General features: G+C 35.0%; 13 protein-coding genes across 13 annotated transcripts; 5 read left to right on the top strand and 8 right to left on the bottom strand.

Moving 5' to 3' along the window:
* Positions 1–552: 552 nt before the first annotated feature.
* On the top strand, positions 553–1555 carry ERG25 (methylsterol monooxygenase; the record flags this gene model as incomplete). Its single annotated transcript, XM_015611537.1, has 2 exons — positions 553–563; positions 652–1555. The coding sequence occupies 2 exons, from the start codon at positions 553–555 to the stop codon at positions 1553–1555; spliced, it is 915 nt and encodes a 304-aa protein (XP_015467664.1).
* A 148-nt stretch (positions 1556–1703) lies between these two features.
* AC631_02706 (uncharacterized protein) lies at positions 1704–2075 on the bottom strand (the record flags this gene model as incomplete). The annotated part of the gene is made up of 1 exon (XM_015611536.1): positions 1704–2075. One exon carries the CDS (start codon positions 2073–2075, stop codon positions 1704–1706), a length of 372 nt encoding a protein of 123 aa, XP_015467663.1.
* An 823-nt stretch (positions 2076–2898) lies between these two features.
* On the top strand, positions 2899–4509 carry SGA1 (glucan 1,4-alpha-glucosidase; the record flags this gene model as incomplete). Its single annotated transcript, XM_015611535.1, has 1 exon — positions 2899–4509. One exon carries the CDS (start codon positions 2899–2901, stop codon positions 4507–4509), a length of 1611 nt encoding a protein of 536 aa, XP_015467662.1.
* A 57-nt stretch (positions 4510–4566) lies between these two features.
* AC631_02704 (putative ATPase) lies at positions 4567–6741 on the bottom strand (the record flags this gene model as incomplete). Its single annotated transcript, XM_015611534.1, has 1 exon — positions 4567–6741. One exon carries the CDS (start codon positions 6739–6741, stop codon positions 4567–4569), a length of 2175 nt encoding a protein of 724 aa, XP_015467661.1.
* A 970-nt stretch (positions 6742–7711) lies between these two features.
* NCE103 (carbonate dehydratase) lies at positions 7712–8518 on the top strand (the record flags this gene model as incomplete). The annotated part of the gene is made up of 1 exon (XM_015611533.1): positions 7712–8518. One exon carries the CDS (start codon positions 7712–7714, stop codon positions 8516–8518), a length of 807 nt encoding a protein of 268 aa, XP_015467660.1.
* Positions 8519–8922: 404 nt separating this feature from the next.
* On the bottom strand, positions 8923–9714 carry SYN8 (syntaxin; the record flags this gene model as incomplete). The annotated part of the gene is made up of 1 exon (XM_015611532.1): positions 8923–9714. One exon carries the CDS (start codon positions 9712–9714, stop codon positions 8923–8925), a length of 792 nt encoding a protein of 263 aa, XP_015467659.1.
* A 283-nt stretch (positions 9715–9997) lies between these two features.
* On the bottom strand, positions 9998–10459 carry AC631_02701 (uncharacterized protein; the record flags this gene model as incomplete). Its single annotated transcript, XM_015611531.1, has 1 exon — positions 9998–10459. One exon carries the CDS (start codon positions 10457–10459, stop codon positions 9998–10000), a length of 462 nt encoding a protein of 153 aa, XP_015467658.1.
* Positions 10460–12093: 1634 nt separating this feature from the next.
* On the top strand, positions 12094–12789 carry AC631_02700 (uncharacterized protein; the record flags this gene model as incomplete). The annotated part of the gene is made up of 1 exon (XM_015611530.1): positions 12094–12789. One exon carries the CDS (start codon positions 12094–12096, stop codon positions 12787–12789), a length of 696 nt encoding a protein of 231 aa, XP_015467657.1.
* Positions 12790–12879: 90 nt separating this feature from the next.
* Positions 12880–13302, bottom strand: AC631_02699 (uncharacterized protein; the record flags this gene model as incomplete). The annotated part of the gene is made up of 1 exon (XM_015611529.1): positions 12880–13302. The coding sequence occupies one exon, from the start codon at positions 13300–13302 to the stop codon at positions 12880–12882; it is 423 nt and encodes a 140-aa protein (XP_015467656.1).
* Positions 13303–13505: 203 nt separating this feature from the next.
* AC631_02698 (uncharacterized protein) lies at positions 13506–14615 on the bottom strand (the record flags this gene model as incomplete). Its single annotated transcript, XM_015611528.1, has 1 exon — positions 13506–14615. One exon carries the CDS (start codon positions 14613–14615, stop codon positions 13506–13508), a length of 1110 nt encoding a protein of 369 aa, XP_015467655.1.
* Positions 14616–15253: 638 nt separating this feature from the next.
* On the bottom strand, positions 15254–15790 carry AC631_02697 (uncharacterized protein; the record flags this gene model as incomplete). Its single annotated transcript, XM_015611527.1, has 1 exon — positions 15254–15790. One exon carries the CDS (start codon positions 15788–15790, stop codon positions 15254–15256), a length of 537 nt encoding a protein of 178 aa, XP_015467654.1.
* Positions 15791–15980: 190 nt separating this feature from the next.
* On the top strand, positions 15981–17567 carry AC631_02696 (glutamate--tRNA ligase; the record flags this gene model as incomplete). The annotated part of the gene is made up of 1 exon (XM_015611526.1): positions 15981–17567. One exon carries the CDS (start codon positions 15981–15983, stop codon positions 17565–17567), a length of 1587 nt encoding a protein of 528 aa, XP_015467653.1.
* Positions 17568–17600: 33 nt separating this feature from the next.
* Positions 17601–20864, bottom strand: SMC5 (DNA repair ATPase; the record flags this gene model as incomplete). Its single annotated transcript, XM_015611525.1, has 1 exon — positions 17601–20864. One exon carries the CDS (start codon positions 20862–20864, stop codon positions 17601–17603), a length of 3264 nt encoding a protein of 1087 aa, XP_015467652.1.
* Between the last annotated feature and the right edge of the window lie 614 nt (positions 20865–21478).

Below are 21478 nucleotides of genomic sequence, written 5' to 3'. Positions count from 1 at the left end.
AAACAGGTTGAAAACTTACCCTCTAAAAATTAAAGTTGCATTTAAGTACTCCTTGTATAAATCTCAAGGTATAGATCCATTCCTATAGTTATCAGTATCATAGAATATGTTGTAGCCGTATCTCCTCAAGAAATGGCCAATTTGATTTTCGCGTATTTAATCAGCCGAATCTCCTCATGACAATTACCAATTACCAATTTCCGATCCCCATTACAATTAGCCTACAATGACAGGCAAATGAAAGGTAAATGTTTTTGATTTCTACAGGCATAGATAATTCTTTTGCACAGACCCTGTATCTGTCGAAATTAGCCTTGCGAAATATATAATGCATAATCAGCGGATGAGATACAACAAGTCGAGGGCACACAACGAAGTGTCGCAATTATGTCGTTGTGATAAATAGCAATGACGTTAAGCCTAACAAAAAGTCGCATCGTTTAGTTTCTCGTACCCTTCGTTTAGCGCGTTAGTTTCTTTTTTTTCATCACAATATAAATGAAAAGAAAAAGAATTTATTTATCTCTTTACCGATAATCAAGGATATTAAGGATGTCATCAAGGTATGTAAGATAGATACGCGTAACTAACTGGGAATGACCAGGAAAGTATAAGAATGAAAAAAAAGAACATATTACTAACAACTATTAGTGTCTTTCACGATTACTCTGGGTTTTCTAATGCCACTACATTTGGCGAAGTTTACAATAATTTCAGCCAAATCGAGCTGTTGAACTGGATTGAAAAATTATGGGGTTCATACTATTACTACATGGGTAATGATTTGTTTGCCACTGGATTATTATTCTTCACATTACATGAAGCTATGTATTTTGGAAGATGTCTTCCATTCATGATTATTGACAGAATTCCATACTTTAACAAATATAAGATTCAAGATGCTAAGATTCCATCGAACAAGGAACAATGGGAATGTTTGAAGTCTGTGTTAACATCGCACTTCTTAGTGGAAGCTTTTCCTATCTGGTTTTTCCACCCATTGTGTCAGCGAATCGGAATTAGTTTCGAAATCCCATTCCCAAAATTATCTTCTATTTTACTCCAATTAGCTGTATTTTTTGTATGTGAGGATGCATGGCATTACTGGTTCCACAGAGCCTTACACCATGGTGTCTTCTACAAGTACATCCACAAACAACATCACAGATATGCGGCTCCATTCGGATTGACTGCTGAATATGCCCACCCAATTGAAGTTATGTTATTAGGATTCGGAACTGTTGGTATTCCAATTGTATGGTGTTTAATAACTAAGAATTTGCATCTTTTCACTGTTTGTGTCTGGATCACCTTGAGATTGTTCCAAGCGGTTGATGCGCATTGCGGCTACGAATTCCCATGGTCATTACATCACTTTTTACCATTCTGGGCTGGTGCAGATCACCACGATGAACACCACCATTATTTCATTGGTAGTTACAGTTCTTCTTTCAGATGGTGGGATTACTTTTTAAATACCGAAGCCGGTCCTAAAGGTAAGTCTTCAAGAGAACAAAAAATGAAGACTAAGGCTGAATCAAAGAAGCAATTATAATCTTCTCATATACCGTATTGCTTAATACATTCTATAGAATACTAATTTACATATAAAACTATATACGATACACACTATTACTAGATAATAACATAATTTATGGTAATTATAACAATTCGTAAACGAACAAAATATATATGGACACTTTTCATTTATTAACCCAATCGTTATATTCTTTTCTTTTTTGCTTAATATCAATGAAATCGACCCTAGAGTCATATTCTTCAAATCCACTAATACCGACCTTTTCGAATTCTCTCATAGCCTTCCTCATCTCAATTTTTTTCAAATACTTATCGTCTTGCAGAATTAACTTATTATCTATTGATAGCTTAGGTTCATTCTCGATTGAAATTATAGATCCAATTATAAATGTAACTAATGCCAATATAACTTCGACGGTAATTTCCGTTGGTAGTGGTAAATAGTCATATTCCGAGTGTATTTTTAATAATTGGTGGAATTCAAATGATGAATACGCAGCGTGTATAAATAGCAATGAACCTAAAAGGTATAGCATCGATGATTGTATCATATTTCTTACCAGCTATATAGAAATACTGTTCATATCGTATCTGTTCATTATATGTCGTGATTTAATCCTAAATATTAGAATGTCGTAAACATATAAATGTCGCAGAATAAAATACGCTTTATTGACACATTAAAGCTATATAAATATATCGGAAACGCTATAGATATATGGGAAAAGCTCTAGAGAATTGGTCATTACATCAACGCATATTCTTTTTATTGCCGCTAAAATATGATATTATCAATAATGGAGCATGTGTACCATTCGTAGAACTAACTACGTTCAAATCATTGATCACTCTTATCGAAAGTCATGAAAACTCGACCAGCAGCTTCAAACTAGACCAATATAACTTTTGCTTATTGCTTATATATTGAGACAGACATTGAATAATGTCTCATATGTTGATCTTATTTAGTTGCCTGCTTGAATTAACGCATTTCAAACAAATCAGGCCGATATGTGGTGTAGCAATAAACTTTATTAAAAACAATAAAACTGCACTGACGTAGATGAGAATGATCGCTATATGGTATTATGGATATCTATCTATATTTCATTGTCTAGTATTGTCAAAAACTGCCTATAAGATAATTTCATCGAATACTTCTTATCAGGGACACAAAATTAAAATGGTGCAAAATATTTTGGTCACAAGCTTATCTTTGTGAAAATATTAGCAATTGTCTTGTTAAACAATAGAAGCATTTTAGCACCCTAATTGAATTCTATTGAGTAGATATAGAATAGTTGGTTGACTTGATCTAGGTAAGATAGACTAATGATGAAGTTAAGCTTTTTTACACTGATGCTTATGGCAAATTTTGCCATTTCTTATGGACTTTATGTTCCTCGATATGACCTTCATTACTTGAATACTGGTGTGGCGGAAGCTGTACAAAAGATCTTATCCTTAAATTTATTTTCGAATGATAACGAAGAATTTTATATGCTAGATAACACAGAAAATTCTGAATATGAGAAATGGCTAGTAACGCAGGGAAACATTTCTTTTCAAGGAATTTTGAATAATATTGGAGGCATCAGCGAGTTTCTACAAGAGAATGAGGTGAGCGAAGGAGCTGTTATTGCGTCTCCTTCAAAGCATAAGCCAGATTACTTTTATCAATGGGTGAGAGATGCTGCATTAACCATTAGATCCTTGGTTCATTATCTTGAGGACAATAATCTAAACAACCTGAGGATAAGTTCCATAATTGAAAAATACATTGAAAACAATTACCACTTGCAGAGATTACCGAATAATCTGGGTAGTTTTGATGATGATACTCGATCAGGTTTAGGAGAACCAAAGTTTATGCCTGATTGTACTGCTTTCAATGAGCATTGGGGGAGGCCTCAAAACGATGGGCCAGGGTTAAGGATATCTACAATAGTTTCATACTTGAATCTAATACAGAAATACAAGATTCAATTATCTAATACATTCTTGAGAGATGAGAGGTTCATATATGATGAAATCATTAAACCTGATCTATTTTATATTGTTAAAAATTGGAAAAAAGAAAGTTTTGATATTTGGGAAGAAGTCAATTCAATTCATTTCTTTACATCTATGTCACAATTAAGGGCTATAATTGATGGGCTCAAATTGGCCAAGATATATGAAGTGGATAATGAATTTATTGATAAATTACATGAAGTTCTCGATAGTTTGAAGGATTTTATTGAAGGAGAAGCTAGATTTGTCATCCCTTCATCTCTTTATATTATTGAGACACCAAGCTTATTTTCAAGTGGTAAGAGGTCTGGACTCGATGCTGCTACTTTACTTGCAAGTATACATTCACATGACCTTGAAGTTAATGAATACTCTGATGTTCCATTTGATGTTAATGACTATCATATTTTGAACACAATTAATGCAATGGCTTCTGACATGAGGTTTAGATATCCAGTCAACCGCGATAGAATTGGAAAACCTTCACTTGGAGTTGCTCTTGGAAGATACCCTGAGGATATATATGACGGAGTTGGAACTTCAGAGGGTAATCCATGGTTTATTGCTACTGCATCTGCAGCGGAAGTTATTTTCAAAACGGTTTACAAACTCCTGGATAGTAGAGAAGATTTAGTCATTAACAAGTATAACCATGAATTCTTTAAATCTTTCATTACCTTTGAAGCCGATGATTTAGAAGAGTTCGTCATTCCGTACAATTCTGTTCGGTATAACAATGCCTTACTTAATTTATTTGACTTTGGGGACTCCTTTTTAAAGATAATAAAAGACCATGTTGATGGAAGAGGTCATATGTCTGAGCAATTCAACAAATATACGGGTTACATGCAAGGTGCCAAAGATTTGACTTGGAGTTATAGTGCATTTTGGAATGCTTTAAGATGGAGAACTAAGACTCTTGACATATTGTCCTTTTACAATACTAAACATACTTAGCTGCATAACTTAACTTATTTTAATTTATACAATTACCTATTACTAATATTATACAATTTATTTATCCATATTATTTATAGTTTCAAAAACCGAAACATTATCAAAATCCTTTTCTGTCCTGTAGCATTCGTCACTTCTATCCAACAACTCGGTCATTTCATCATCGGTCAACATATTCTCATTTTCCCTTTCATCCACTTCATAATCATTATCACCAGATGCGTTTTCTTTAACCTCTCCATTTATTCTGAAACTTTTTGATAAGTTAACCAAATTCTTGAAATTAAGATTCTTTTCATTTATGACCTTTTGAAATTTATTAAATTTAAATTCACCCATTTGAATAATGATTTTCTCGAGAAACCTCTTCGAATAAGATTTACTGATCAATATTTCTTCTATTGAATTCTTTATGAGGAAGCGGTAAATTTTTACAGGCTTCGTCTGACCTATTCTGTGTACTCTGTCAATAGCCTGTAAATCTATTTGTGGGTTCCAATCATTATCAAAAATAATAACCGTGTCTGATGCAGTTAGATTGATACCTAAACCACCAGCTCTGGTAGATAATAGAAATACTTGCTGCTTAGAATTTTTGGCGTTAAACTCCGTGATTTCTACCTCCCTATCCAGCTGGTTCATTGATCCATCTAGTCTGCATATATTAATATTTTGGAAGACGAGCCAATCATTTATTAAGTCTAAAACTTTCGTAAACTGTGAAAATATGAGTACTTTGTGATTTTGCAGCAATAACCCATCCAACAATTGCTGCAAAATTTTGAACTTGGAAGAATTGCGCAACAACAACTCCATAAATTCTCCATCCTTGTTTGAATTTGGTTCAAACGGTTCATAGAATATATATGGCGAATTACAAATATTCCTCAATTGAATAACTAAATTCTGCAACGATAAATTTTTCAACTGCTTGAGACATTTATAGTACAAATTATCAAAAATATATTCTTTTCTTTTCGCCTTGGGCAATTTGGCAATTTGTTTCTCATCCAATTCCGGTTTTGATTGATCGATATGTTCTTCTATATAATCAAATTCTTCATCACTCTCAGCTTCCTTAAATGATCCAAGTTTGGATCTCTTATCAACAGGTACCGTAGAGAGCTTCTTCTCAATTAGTTCGGTGATTTCAGACCCATCAAATAAAGCACCATGGTTATAGTGAATATATTCTTTTAAGTAGACCTCTAATAGTCCGAATAGCAAATTGTTATTTAGCGCGTCATTATACAACTTTTTCTGCAATGTGCTCAAGGATATATGAATAATGTACTCCTTCTTAGGCGGTAAATTGCGGATGACCTCTTTTTTCAATCGCCTCAAGATAAATGGCTTCAAAATAGTATGCAAGTTCTTAACCAAGCTCTCCTGAATATTCATTTCAATTAAGCGGTTGGTTTCATCGTCGTTACTATTTTCTTGCTGAAAATTCGTTAACTCGTCAAAATTGAACCATTGTTGAAATAGATCTAAGTCGTGGAAAATATCGGGTAGTATAAAGTTCAACAAAGACCACAACTCATCTAGGTTATTCTGCAACGGTGTCCCTGTGACTAAAAGCTTATTGTTCACATTTAACTTTTTCAAGAACTTGATCAAAGTGCAATTCATGTTCTTTAACCTATGACCCTCGTCAACAATGAGGTATTTCCAGCTGACACGATTGAGTTTTGCAAAATCCCTGATGGATATCTCGTAAGACGTCAACACAATATTATAATCTGACTTTATGGTGAGCTCAGATCGTTCGGACTTTGATCCTATGTATTTCAACACTTTAAGCGATGGCGCAAACCTCTTGACCTCATTGCTCCAGTTAGAAATTGTCGACAAGGGCACCACAATGAGAAACGGACCTTTTATACCATTTTCCATAAGAAACGTCAAGAAGGCAATACATTGAATCGTCTTCCCGAGCCCCATCTCATCGGCCAAAATCCCATTCAACCCATTCTCAAACAAAGTAATCAACCATTCCATACCGTCTAGTTGGTAACCCTTAAGCGTGCCTCCTGAAAACAACTTTGGCTGCTTATGGGTCGAATTTTCAGCGGAAGGTGCTGAAAGCATCGACACTACGTCATGTTTTGGAACTTTTGTCTGTCGTTTTGCACCCTTTCTGCGCTTCGAAGGGGGTGCGGCCACTGCATCGGAAGCTCCTTCTCTTGCCTTCTTCTTATCCATGGTGTTCTGCAAGATATTCTCTGCCATGATCTGCGAGTACACCTGCGACCGCTGTATCAAGGTGTTTAGCCGCTCGAGCTTTACAGACGTGTCGAGGCTATCAAACTCCTCCTGGCGGGCTGACCGGGGCTCATCATATACCACAAGTTCGTCTTCGTTGGTCATGAAAATTGCAGTATTAACAGACTACTTCTCAGATACTTGTTACGTTTCTTTGTATATCAGCTAACACAGACTGTAGAAGTAACGATGATTTCTTGAATCGCAAAACGCGTGTGTCCGCGGTACGACTCCTGCCCCAGCGATCTCATCGGCCGAGTCATATGCTGACTCACACAGTTTCGCTCGCCTGCGGAACTATGAAGCCGGGGGACCACGCCTGCTACGCTGACGTCAACAGAGCTACAGATAATTCTTATCGCTTGCGTCTCACCGGAGCGCACCCGCCCCCAACAACAAAGCGGATCAGTGCGATAAGTGCGATATCAAAGAATACTCATAGGCTGGTGTTGGGTTCCACAGCTAGTCGAATCTGTTATGTGGCACAGGTCCAGTATGCTGTAGAATTTTTATAGATGCTATACCTTAGCCACCACCACATTAAAGACACTACTGCTCCTATTTCTACTAGCATTACTATCGTTGCCATGCTTCCATTAGCACTGATGGCAATACTAGCAGTATTTCTTTTTGTTGTTGCTGCTCTAGGAAATCCTCTACGCTAGTAGTCTCTAATTATAATCGTACGCTTTCAGTATCATCTGGTGTATGGGTGTATTGTTGGTGATCGCACGACTCATTGATGACGTCTGTTTCTTTGCATAACAGGCAAAAATTATTCTTACTAGTATAAAGTCCTTTAATACCCATCAACTAAATGTTGGCATATATAAATAGTACTTAAATATTCAAGGTGTTGGTCTTTAAACGTTTTCTTCAACCTCTTACTGGGATAAGACCTTTGGGAAATTGCAGGTTTCACGCATCTACTTTTATCATGGGAAGAGAAAACATTTTGCACTATCAATTAGAAAAAGAGCACGAAACGGATCTTCCGCAAGGCCAGACTACACCACCATTGGAGAAAAAGCAAGAAGACATGGTCAAGAATTTGAGAGTGTTGAATTCTAACTTTCCTTTCACTTTGCTGAAAGATTCGACCAAAGAAGATTTTTTGGAAAACAATAAATACTATATCGATTCGATTAAGCACAATCACTCGAATCAGGTATTTGAGTTGAATGGAAAGGGCCAGGCACCACACACCTTGTGGATTGGATGTTCCGACTCAAGAGCTGGTGAATCATGTCTTGCAGCATTACCAGGTGAAATATTCACCCACAGAAACATTGGTAATGTCGTCACATCCAATGACTTTTCATCACAGGGGGTAATCCAATTTGCTGTGGATGTTTTGAAGGTCAAGAAAATCATTGTATGTGGACACACCGATTGTGGTGGTATCTGGGCATCTATGTCGTCGAAGCGTATCGGTGGGGTGTTGGACTTGTGGTTGACACCTATCAAGCAAACTAGAGCAGCTAACTTGGCGTTATTAAATGAGTATAATGATGATCCTAAGATGAAGGCACGTAAATTGGCTGAATTGAACGTAATTCTGTCAGTGACAGCTTTAAAGAGACACCCATCGGCATCGATGGCATTAAAGAATGGTGATATAGAAGTTTGGGGTATGATGTATGATGTGGGAACTGGTCGTTTGTCTGATGTGGAGATTCCTCTTGACGAATTCGAGGACTTGTTTCATGTTCACGATACCAAGGAAGAGGATCCTTACCATTAAAACTTAGGGCATTCAGCTACTAGAGACGAGTTCAACTGTTGATACAGGGAAACAATTATAGAGACTAAGTGGCTAGATATATATATATATATATATTATTAATGATAATGATAAAACATGACATTGTAGTTAAACATAAAGAAGCGCGATATACAGATATTTATTGAAATAGTTTATAGAATAAACGTATTTACGTCTAATGTATTACCACCTGTAGCGGTTGTAGACTTATTCGCTAATAAAATTCATCTGAAGTTACCACTCACAATATAATTTTTCCTCATGAGGTCATATACAACGATTATATTTGGTAGAACCAATTCTGCGCCCCAAACAATTAATATTACCTATCTATATTACGGTCTAAAGTTTTAGATCATGTAGAAAGTATCTAAAACTAACTCCTAATTTAAAACCACCAACAATACAATCAATATTACTGTCAAAACAACAATGGTCACTAAACTACCATTCTCACGGCATTTCTGCCTGAAGCTCTTTAACTTATTTGTAGCACTGTTTAGCATGAACTGCGAGCGTTCCACTCCCAGCTCCAAATCATTCAACATTATTAAATGATCATCTATTTCTTCATTAATATGCAACCCCATTGAATGCTGTCTTCTAACAGAATCATGTAATACACCTAAATCTTCATCCTGACTGATAAGTTGTTGTTGATGCTGAGCAAACATTTGAGGATTAGTTTGACTTTCAAATGACGCAACTGATTCTTCGTCGTCTCTGTAGGGTTTAAAATGCTGCTGTATTTCTGGAACAGGACTTGTTTCTTCAACCTTATCCGAAAACCTTACTGACTTACCTGGAATGTTCACTTTGGGTATGTCTTGTTTTTCGAACCCATATTCATTTATATCGACATATATATCACCCGTTAGGGTATTTGTAAGCTGATCGTATCTGTTGTACAAATCTTCAAAGTTCGACACCAACTCCTCATAAATCTCTGGCTTCGGGGACCCATTTTTGCTTAAATTAATGATATCTTTCTGAATGTAATTCAAACTCTTGATGACCTTGTTCAAACTGTTGATCAAATCCAAATTATCATTGGATGACGGAACAAGTTTTAAGATGGTTATCAATCTGTCTCTTTCTTCTATCACTGAATCAAGTTGGTCAAGATAGCTCCTGGTCTTGTTAATTAACGATTTAATATCCTTCACTCCACTCATGTTTGTAGGACTTACTTCGTTATCTTTCTCCTTTTATAGACTACTCGATTTATATTTAATCATAATGTACTGCATATATTTAAATTCGATACTAGATAACGATTCTATATGTTTTCTATGAATACTGCCTACACATTAGAATGTCTGTTGGGTATAAATGTTTGGGATAGTCATACGTGATGTTTATCTCTTTGTCATAAAATTTCTCGTTATTGGTGCTTTATTTGGACGAATTTCAGGCTATAATACAATTGTAACATGTGTCAACTTGAACATGTTTTATTCACCTTTTCGAACGTCCCGTTATCATGTTTTCAATAGGAATATTAAATGTATTGTTGGGCACGCTATTCTCTATTTCACGTATCACATTAGCCAATTCGTCTTCAATCATTTGGTTCTCTTGTAATAACAAGTCCTCGATGCAGTCAAGGACGTTGCCCAAGCTCTTAACGTTCAGCATTCCTATTTCTATCTGTTTTTGAAAGCCTTGGTGGTCATGGGTGAATTGTTTCGGCAATTCCGGTAATTCCTTCATTGACGGCAATATGGTAGGAAGTATATCAATTATGTCCGTATTTTTGGTATCAGAAGTACCAATAGACACGTTATCATTAAACGAGTCCATATATCGTGAAGTATCCGACATTTCTGTATCTGTATCCGTATCGCCGTAGTAATCCTTTTGTTCAATGCACGGTCTATCTTCTGATTCTAATTCTGAAGACCCTAGCGTAGTGAACATTGCTATACTATCTAATTGGTCTAACAAAGCTTGTCTATCTCTCAGCATTTTCTCGGTGTAACTCGAACAACTATATTGTATCTTTAATTATTCGTACCAGAAAATTTTATTAGAAGCAACTGTTACTTGAAAATTGGATCTTTTTTTCTTCTTTATTCACTAACTCATTTTAATTAATTCTATTTAAAGATTAAAAACCCTGGCAAAATCGCGTTTTCTTTTCGCGTTATGTGTGCTAAAAAATACGAATATCCTATTGTTAGAAACACATATGCCTATTATTAGTACATGCTGTTTGGTCAAACGGCGTACTATTGCAGGCAAAGTGTAACAGCAGGTAGTTGGCTTGGGTTTGTAAGTGGAATACCTTTTATTCTAAACGAACGAATTTTTTTCCCTTCTGATACTTCAAAATTGCCGAGGTGATTAACGAGAAATGGACTATATACAAAAGAAATGAACTATTTACAAAATGTTATTTTTCAATCTCAAAAGCTGTTTATACTTCTTATATAAATTAGATATATATTGATTCATCTAATTAGAAACACTACAAATAATAAACGGTCCAGATTTTGTCAACTGACAGGGAATATTGGCAGTTTGAATGCTAGCTAAATCTCAAGGAGAAAACGATAAAACACTACCAGGCGACGTACGATATCCAACCAGGCGTTAATTGAATATTTTTTATGCGATTTCAAATTCCGTATTAAAGATATAGATGAGCCAAATGGTAAAGTAGGTTTACCACCATCGTAAGCATGAGCCATGAAAGGAACAGATATTCATCAGACATCAATATGACGTAGATTCAGAAGATTTGAATATCCATTCGATAAGCCATTTGACAAATGAATTAAAAAAGGTCTAATAATGCTCTCATTTTATGTCGATATCCACCCTATTTCTGCGATGACCATGACGCACAAGGAACATTATGGGTATTATATCAACCCATCATTACCTAAAAAGAGAACTCTAAACATACATAAACTTTTATACTATATAGCATGACTGTCGTTGAGTATAAGCTATGATTTTGTGCATTCATCACGCGTGGTTCTTCATTGGTAGCTAGTTATTTCAACTTATTCTCCACACCCATGCGGCGAGGTGGCACTACCTAAAATTGAAATCTACAGTAGCTTTTTAATACCCATACAAGAACTTATACCGTTTGAATAATGTCCAATGCATGTATTCCATGTCTGTTGATTCTCCTAATATATATTTCTATTCTCTTCCAGATAAACTTGTGTTTGTGTTTTGGACGCCGACTGAACAATACTATTTTGGGACCCCACGTTCAGCTGCGAGATGTTTCAAGTTCGAGCATCTCCTGCTGATCAAGCTTTTAACTAACTTCACTTGAAGGTACTTAACTGAAAGCAAAACTCCTACCTGCATTTACTGGATACAGCGTAACAAATCACCCCTTATCTATAGCGTGACGACTACAAAGCTATGTCATTCCTTATCTTATTTTGCAGCTTGTTCGGCAACTCCGCGGTGGGTTTTGTGACATTTCCACGATTTAGATAAATAGCTTAAAGTTCGCCCTGTATCATAATACTAAAACTTTAACTTATTTTTACCATATTATTCAAATATACAATAAAAAAATTACTTAAATGACTTCAGACTCGACGAGAACATCAATAAAACCAGAAAAGACTGTATGTGTCTTTTGTGGATCAAGTTTTGGGAGCAAACCCAAGTTTGCTGAAGATGCGGCTAAGTTAGGAAAGACATTAGCTGATAAAAACTGGGGATTGGTTTATGGCGGAGGATCTACCGGTCTTATGGGGGCAGTTGCGGAAGGATGCGCCACTAATGGGGGATATGTTCATGGAATTATTCCCGAAGCATTGATCTCCAGGGAAAGAACTAAGGAGACAAGTGAAGAAGTGAACGATAAGTTGAAGTCTTCTATTGACAATCACAACGGATCAACCCCAATCCCAGATTCAGAAAAATATGGACACACTACTTTAGTTAAAGATATGCATACTAGAAAGAGATTAATGGGTAAAGAGGCAGACGCATTTGTTGCACTTCCAGGTGGATACGGGACGTTAGAAGAATTAATGGAGATGGTTACATGGTTCCAATTAAACATTCATAACAAGCCTATTGTTGTTTACAACATGGATGGATTCTATGACAACTTTTTGACATTCATTCAAGATTCGATTGACTCGCAGTTTGTTTCGGTTAAGAACGGCGAGATCATGAAAGTTGCCACCACTGCGGAGGAAGTTGTGGAAGCAATTGAAAACTACGTGATTCCTGAAGGTAGATTCGACTTGAAATGGGAGGATATTTAGCTCATAGATATATAGATGTGTATACGTGTACTATTTATATTATACAAGTTAAAAAACTAACGTATAAGCTAATTAAATGCATTTTCACCACTAGAAATTGAAGTCTTCGTGATCATCCTCTTCTTCACTAAAAAACCATATAAATATGATTATATCCACGTATACTATTAACCCTCCAATTATACTCATTATCATAGACCCGAACTGTATCAAATGGGTGTGATATAATGTTAACGGTAACGAAATCCCACTTACAAGTAAAACCCCTGTCAAAAATTTACTCATTTCTTCTAATGTAGTAGGATTATTTCCATGGTCATTACTGAAGGTCAAGAAGTCATCTCTACGACTTTCAATTGACAGAGCTATTATATTAGGTAATGGAGCAATTAAAAATATAACTATAACCCATAAAGGTTTCCAATTGTTATACAATGCACATGATAATAATATTAACAAAAACCCCGAAGCTAAGAATGCTGAAAGGAATATGATTTTATTTAACGGATTCATTTAATTATACTATCCATACTCTCTTACAATCCTTTGATTAACCTTTATCTCTTTCCTTCTTTGAATTATTCACCGTAGGAAACATTACACAAAATGAAGTAAAATATTTACAATCTTAATTATCAACTATATAATCACTATTAAAGCCATATTAATATCATTAGTCGCATATTAGCACTAACCGTAAGGACTAAACTACCTAGCTAATTATCCTTTGAATTCCAAAACCATCCATTTTTACCATTGCTTGTATTATTATGCTCGACATTCTCTGTCACATTGACCCAATCTTTCGCATCAAAAGGTTTTGATTTGGTTATTGTCTTTGTACATGAAGTACCATCGTTATAGTACTCTGTTCTTGTTTCATTTAAAACACATTCATTCGCGTCCAGATTCGAACTTAAATTTGATTGCACAGAGCTCGAAATAACAGTCTTATCCTCAGTCATTTCACCACTGGGGGTATTAAAACTCTTCCACTCTTGTGCCTGTTGCTTTCTTCTTTCAATTAATTCATGTCTTTTCTTTTCCTTTTCACGCTTAACGTTTTCGTACATTATACTTTTCCAGTTCAAAAAGTCTGTAAATTGTTTGAAGTAGATACCTTTTTCACCTAAGTCAATTATTCCATCTTTTTGAGAGCTCGATTGACCTGCTAAAGCATTATTAAAATCTTCTTTAGTTAAAATCTCACCACTAAGTTTTTCGTTCTTTAACTTCAATAACTCATTGGGTACCTCTGAGTTTGGAAATAAGCATCTCCAATACCCATGCGAATCCCATACAGATTCACCTTTCTTATCAATGCATTCGTGATAGTTTCTAATTGAAGGAGTCTTGTATGAATAGAATCCAAATGGTGTCTTTCCACATTTCCTGGAACCTCCGAAGAAATGAGGAAAGTGATCTCTACCCGGTAACCAAGGAGAAAACTGTAATGGTAATTGATCATCACTATTACTGTTGCTTCTACTTTGATAAGGTTTGGGGAAATATTCGTCTACTTTAGGCTCAAAATCGTTAAAAAACTTCCTGAAGTGCTTACGGATTTCGTTGATATGTTCATTCGACTCATCATCAATTTCCGACAACCAGTTCATTGAGTAATCCTTAGCCTTATTGTTTATATCACTGACCGAATCACTAGTAAAATTGAAGAATGATTTAGCTATAGAACCCAAGTTCGATTTAATATTATTAACATTTTGCATAACTTGATCTATATCATCATTGTAACTATCGTTAGCATTGTCGTTCAAATCGACAACTTCCGAATCAATGGAATCATCATTTTTTCTATTTCTACACATCTTTTCCAAGAGTCTAATTACTTCTTAGATTTATATTGTCATAACTAAACCTTCAAATCAGGGTAAGGAACTCCCCTTTTATCTCTTTGCCATCATTTATCTCGAAAATTCTGTGACACGTGATATTTCTTCTACACTATGAACAATTGCAAAACTTGACATGGGAAGACAACCTTTATTAAATATGTATAATGAAACGTAATGAAGATGAATTCTATGAAAAGATGAAGATTAATTAAATACATGCTAAATTAAACCGGAAATTAAAAATAAATCAAGAAAATGATAGTAAGTGCAAGGATATTAAATGAAAATAAAATTGAACGATAATGATGAAGCGATAGTATAACAAGTCATAATGATATTTAAATCTCCAAAATATGATAATCCTCTGAATGATATATGTATATGTGCACACTCGTTTTAATAGACAATTGATGTCTCAGATTTAATAAAAAAAACTTCAAGTACGATACCAGGAAAAACTAGGTTGCAGTAAAACCAGACAAATATAAATATAAAACAAAGACAATTTAGTCTTATGAAGTGAAATCATTAAGAATCTATCGGTGTGAGATATGTAGATGCATAAAATAAATTAGTAATGGCTCGTAGAATGATGACAAGACAAACACCTTCTAATTGTTATAGTAGTAATCATTATGTTCGAGATATTGCTTAGGGCTTGCTGAATGCATACCGTTCGAAGGAATAAAGCTCTTGGGGTTGCTTGTAACTTTTCTGCGTAAACTTTTGGTGCCAGTATTGGAATGAGGTGATGGGGATGTACGCTTTGGAGACGACTGATTTAAGTATGCCATCCTCGATTTTGGAGTATCATTAACATTGTAGTGTTGATTGGACATGCCATTAGCTACCGAATTAGGATAATATTCACCTGTGTGTCTTCCATCATATATAATATTATGAGAATGAATAGGTGATGCGAGTTGATTGAAAGAAAATGCATTGTTTGGCTTCTTATAGTTTCTATCATTAGCCATCTCTGATGGAATATGAGGCATGAATTCCATGTCTGATTGAATATCGAAAGATTTATGCATATAAAATTTAGTCTTAATTGATTTGAGTATCTGAAGTTTGGCTGCATCTGCATGAGAAGTACTTACTTCAGGAGCAGCTGCTGTTGAGCGTATATATGAAACGGTTTCCATGATGATTGGAATCGTTCTCTTTCTGTCAGTCACAGCTTGTAGAAGAAAGTGAAAAATATTATCTTTCTGATGATAAATTGACTCTTAAAAAATTTCACTATCATATGTACAGGGCTCGTCACAATAATTTTTCAACTGATTTATGATATTGTTCTTCCAACATTTCATTTAAACGATACTGATTATTAGTATGATATGTTTAAGATTGTCAAGATCTGTTGAATTTAGGCGATGTTTATCAACGAAGAAATTTAGTTTCAAGAAGAGCAAATCAACAAATCCACGCCTAGGGGATTCAAAGAAAAAGGAATCCATTCATCCAACTTCCCCAGCTAGAACCAGGTTTGCACCCTCCCCTACCGGCTACTTACATTTGGGATCATTAAGGACGGCATTGTATAATTATTTATTAGCCAAAAATACTGGAGGTCAATTCTTATTGCGTTTGGAAGATACAGATCAAAAGAGATTAATTGATGATGCAGAATCAAATATTTACAATACTTTGAAATGGTGTGGAATAAACATAGACGAAGGACCAAATGAGGGAGGTGAGTACGGACCTTACAGGCAATCAGATAGAATGGCTATATATCAAAAGTATGTTGATATTTTATTAAAATCTGGTGATGCTTATTATTGTTACTGTTCAAAAGATAGGTTAAATACTTTGCGGGAAACGGCAAGTCAATTAAAGCCTCCTACAACTGTAACCTATGATAGGAAATGTTATCATGATAAGAAGGAAACAGAAAACATGGAACGTGTTATTAGATTCAAGGCACCTGATAAATACGAACCATTTACCGATTTAATTCATGGACAATTAAATCTACAGCCTCAATATAATAATTCTGATCGCCGTTATGATGACTTTATCATTATGAAGTCGGACGGATTGCCTACATATCATTTAGCTAACGTTGTGGATGATCATTTAATGAAAATTACGCATGTTATACGAGGTGAAGAATGGCTTCCTGCAACTCCAAAACATATTGCCCTCTATAGAGCTTTCGGTTGGGAACCACCAAAATTTATACATATACCATTACTTACCTCATTAGAAGATAAAAAGTTATCAAAAAGATCGGGTGACATAGGAATCTTGAGTATGAAAAAGAAAGGTATTTTACCTGAGGCTGTTGTAAACTTTTGTGCATTATTCGGTTGGTCCCCACCTAGATTGGTTTCTGGTGTAAGTACAAGTGAAGTGATGACCCTAAAAGATTTGATTGAAAAATTTTCTTTGGACTACCTAACTAAAGGTAATGCAAAGGTCAGCGATTCGAAATTACATTTCTTTAATAAAAACCACTTAACAAACAAGCTCAAAGATCCTCAAATGCTTGATGAACTTGTGGAAGAATACTATCCTGAATTTCAGCAATCCACCAAAACCTCTCATGATAAACAATACTTGAAAAATGTCTTAAAAGTAATTGGTTCAAATCTTAATTCCCTAAATGAGCTTGGACAGATGCACTCGTATTTATTTAAAGGTATAGATCATTCGAAATTGGATCAAAGTAACATACCTGTACAATCAAAGGAAATTTTGCAAATTTTAACAGATCTTCCTAAGGGACACTCTTTTAGTAGCAACGTTGATACGGTATTGCACCAAATACCAGGAATAAAGAAAAAAGATGTATTTCAAGCGGTTAGATTTGCAGTATCCGGAGGAATACCTGGCTTAACTATACCTTTATTAATTGAAGTAATCGGTGACAGCGAATATCACTCTAGGCTTCAGAATGCCATAAAATACTTATAACTCTTGTACAAAATTAAATAAGATAAATATAAATTACGTAACCGTAACTAATGCACTTCTCGTCAAATCCATAAAGTCTGGCTTATCAGAGTCTTTCTCAACAGCATCAATGAGAGGTCCAGTATAAATACAATGTACAACCATATCTGGATGATAATATAATCCTGTTAACAATTTTGGGGTTACTAAAAAATATTGAGATTTATTATTCTGACAAGCAGTATGAACCAAATATTTATGGGCCATTTTTTCATTTCTTGGATCCATACCCTGATTAATCTCATCCACTATCCTGAATGGAGCATCTGTTAAACCTTGTAATGACATGATGAAAAATATAGTAGAAACTGCTCTCTCTCCTCCTGATTGAGATTGGTGGTCCAATACTTTTAGGTCTGAATTTTCCCTAAATTTGACAAGAATTTGTAGCTTCCAATCCTTAAATCTCTTCTCTTTTGCTAATTCAACTTGACCATCACTTGCAACAGTAGTGAACTTTTTTTGAAATGCCTTTGAAATTTTCAATACCAAATCTGACAATTCTGGTTCCCATTGTTCATAGATTTTGTCAATTCTCTCATCAAGCTGCTCCTTCTTATTTCTTAAGTTTGGCAATTCTCTTTCAGAAACTTCAATCTCGTGTAGTTTACTTTTTAACGTCTCGATGGAACTTTGATCCGCTGTCGACATCAAGGCTCTTTCATCTTCAAGGAGTTGAATCTTCTCTCTTATATTTTTTTCCGTCAAAGTATTATTATCCATATACATCCCAGCTAAATGAGACAAAACTTCTCGTTGTTCATCTGTATAGGATGCATTCTGTTCCCTGATTTTTTGTGCTGCATCACTCTTCTTTATTTCATTATATTTTTGTTTCGCTTCCTCGTAAGACTTTTCTAAGGACTCTTTATATTGCATAAGTTTGCTCTTCAACTGTTCTGCTGTGACTATCCTATTTTGTGTTTGAAGTAACAAAAATTCATCTTGATCTAGTTTAATGGAAGAAAATGTTATTTTTTTTATCATATTCGAGAGTTCTGATGTAGCCGTTGCATAGTTATCGTATTTTTCTTTGACTTTTTTCTCGATCACCTTTATCTTTTCAGTATAATCTTTCTGTGCATCTCGCTCCATCTTCTTAATTCTTTCATCCTTCTGCAGTATATACGTCTCTAGCTTCGCTTTTCCTTTCTTGAGATTCTGTAATCTGTCAACCTCAGCTTTTATTACATTAAATTCTTTGATAACAGATAGGTGTTTCAGTTTAATAGGCTCTGAGTTGTTCTGGAGTCTATCTAATTCTGCTCGTAATGTTTTGTGCTCCTTTATCATCCTTTCAATATTGTCCTGTAGTTGTTTTTTAACCTCTTGAGTTAAGCCAGTAGAACCAAAAAGACGTGCTTCTTGGACCTGCTCAGTAGTATACAAATATTGTTTAGATCCATACCTGGACCTTGAAACTGTAAATAAACTATCCCCAGCCACGAATCTCATAAAGGGGATTCTACCTCTACCATCTGGTTGTAACAATTTCTCAAACTGTTGATCTGATAAAGGCTTACTACTCACAGGAATAAGGTGAACTTTTGAAATCACATTCAACATATTTAAAACGGCTTTTGGCCCGGAGATATAATCAGACAAAAAACCCTCGAACCCATATGAGTTTAATTCATCTTTGCTCATATGGTTCGTGCTAGCAACTTCTTGTGTAATTCTTAACGGAGCATTGTATTTAGAAAAGAGAACTTGTGAAACTTTATCATAAACTTCTTGAGTTGGTATAGTCAATGCAAGTAATGTGTTATTGTCAATAACCTTTTCAGCGAACTTAGCATATTTTTTATTAACAATTTCACAAGAGACGACAGGAGCTTCGAAATAGAGATCCTTAATTTCGGCTTGCTCCCTTAAATACATATGTGCACCGTAAGCATTATCTAAGAGATCACTGCGGTATCTCCCGTTACTTTCTAAGACAACAATTTTATCATTCGAGCTAGATCTTTTTTGTTCCTCCTGTATATTTTTCTTTAATTTATTGAGTTGACTAATCAAAGAATCTGCTTTATCTTGAGCATTATCAACATCAGATTTTAAATCATTAATTTCCTCGTGCTTCTCATCTCTGAGATTTTTATTCCTTAGTAACTCATTCTCATCTACTTGAGGCATATTATTTAATTTCAATAATAATTCTTCTTTTTCCTGTCGTAATTTGTCCAACTCAACCCTCTTCATTTCATTTTTATTCGACAATGTAGTCTTTGTCATTTTAAGGCCCGCAATAGTGTCTAAGTTTTTACTTATTTCTTCTTTCCTATTGTCATAGCTTGCTATTAATTCTTGGTAAGCTGATTTTGATTCTTGAAACTTTGCATCTTGTACTTCATATTCTTGTTGTGCTTGTTGTAGCTGTATTTCAATTGGCCTAGTATTAGATTTAAAATTTTCCAACTTTTTCTTTGCAAGATCTCTCTCTTTCTTGATATGCTTCTGACGCTCTTTTAAATCTTGGAGCTGGGCATAAGGAATCAACATTTTATGGTTTATCAAATCTTGTGTCTTTTCCTGATATTCTTCAAATCGTCTAGCCTCTTCCTGTAATCTGTCTTTCTCTTCGGTTAATTTTATTAATCTTTCTTCAATTGATGCAATGTCTGTCTTCAAGCTTTCACGCATATTATCCTTTGCGATCAAATCCTCATGCATTGCCAAAAGGTGGCCCGACCCAACCGTTCTTTGAGTTTCAAGAAGTAGCAATTCAGGCGATAAGCCCGCAAATTCTGCCACTCTCTCTTGTGGCAAAAAATGGCAAAGATTGTCTAATTGAATATTAAACTTCTTACAGATTTTTCTTATCAGCTTTTCATCCGAAACTACTCCGTTCAACTCCCATGAAGACTCTTTTTCAGTGAATTTCCTTTGTATCACTAAATACAGATCGGGCTCACTATCTTTCAACGTAATTTCAATGATACTTTCTTGTTGGCCTGTCTTAATCATTGATTTCATGGTTTTTCTCTTGATGAGATCGATTTTTCCTCCTAATCCTAAGCATATAGCAGCAACTAATGTACTCTTTCCGGTCCCATTTGGCCCTATGATCATATTCAAGGTCGGCGACAAATTAAACTCTGCATACGAATATGTAGTGAAGTTCTTCACTTTAACTCTTAGTATGAATCCAGGCTTAAATTTTTCATCATCCCAATTTAAACGTCTTTTCTTAGGTATGTGGTTGTCCGTATCGTTTATATAGTCGCTGAAATTCCCCACAACCCCAAGTTCACTCATACTTTTACGTTATACGTTAAACCTCTCTTATACTACTTGTATATAACAAATCAAAAGTAGTTAACGCGTAATGAGCTTCCCAACTTCTTTTACGTATCCAAGGCGAATTTTTTGATTCAAAAGCTGACTATAACGACAGTCTAGTTTTATCTGTTTTGACACCAACTATGGCCTGTGATCTCCTAACTCTACTATCTAAAGGATACCAACTCCATAATCTGATTCATCTTAGTATATAGAAATTCCGGGTAATATCGGCTTATGTAAGACAATGATTGTTTACCTTTCGATTTGAATGCGATCTATGCTAGTTGATAGTAAAGTATAGCCTTCTTCAAGTAGAATATATTACGGTATAACAAGATCTACTACTATGGTATGTTCGATATAGTGTTAGAATAAACAATGCATAAATAATTGCATTATGGAATCTTCTATTCGATAAAAGAATATCTACTAACGGTGAATTTGTCTAGTCACAAAATACCAAAACTTACAAAGATGCATTTGCCCTCTTTGACAAGAAGGGAACAGGAAAGATTCCAGTTGAACATTTAGGGGACTTATTGAGAGCAGTTGGTCAAAATCCTACATTAGCAGAAATTTCTGAATTA

Source organism: Debaryomyces fabryi, assembly GCF_001447935.2.
Source record: "Debaryomyces fabryi strain CBS 789 chromosome Unknown contig00050, whole genome shotgun sequence".
In the NCBI taxonomy this organism is placed as follows: Eukaryota; Fungi; Ascomycota; class Pichiomycetes; order Serinales; family Debaryomycetaceae; genus Debaryomyces; species Debaryomyces fabryi.
Note: the sequence above shows the minus strand (reverse complement) of the source record. Positions and strands in the feature narration are given on the sequence as shown.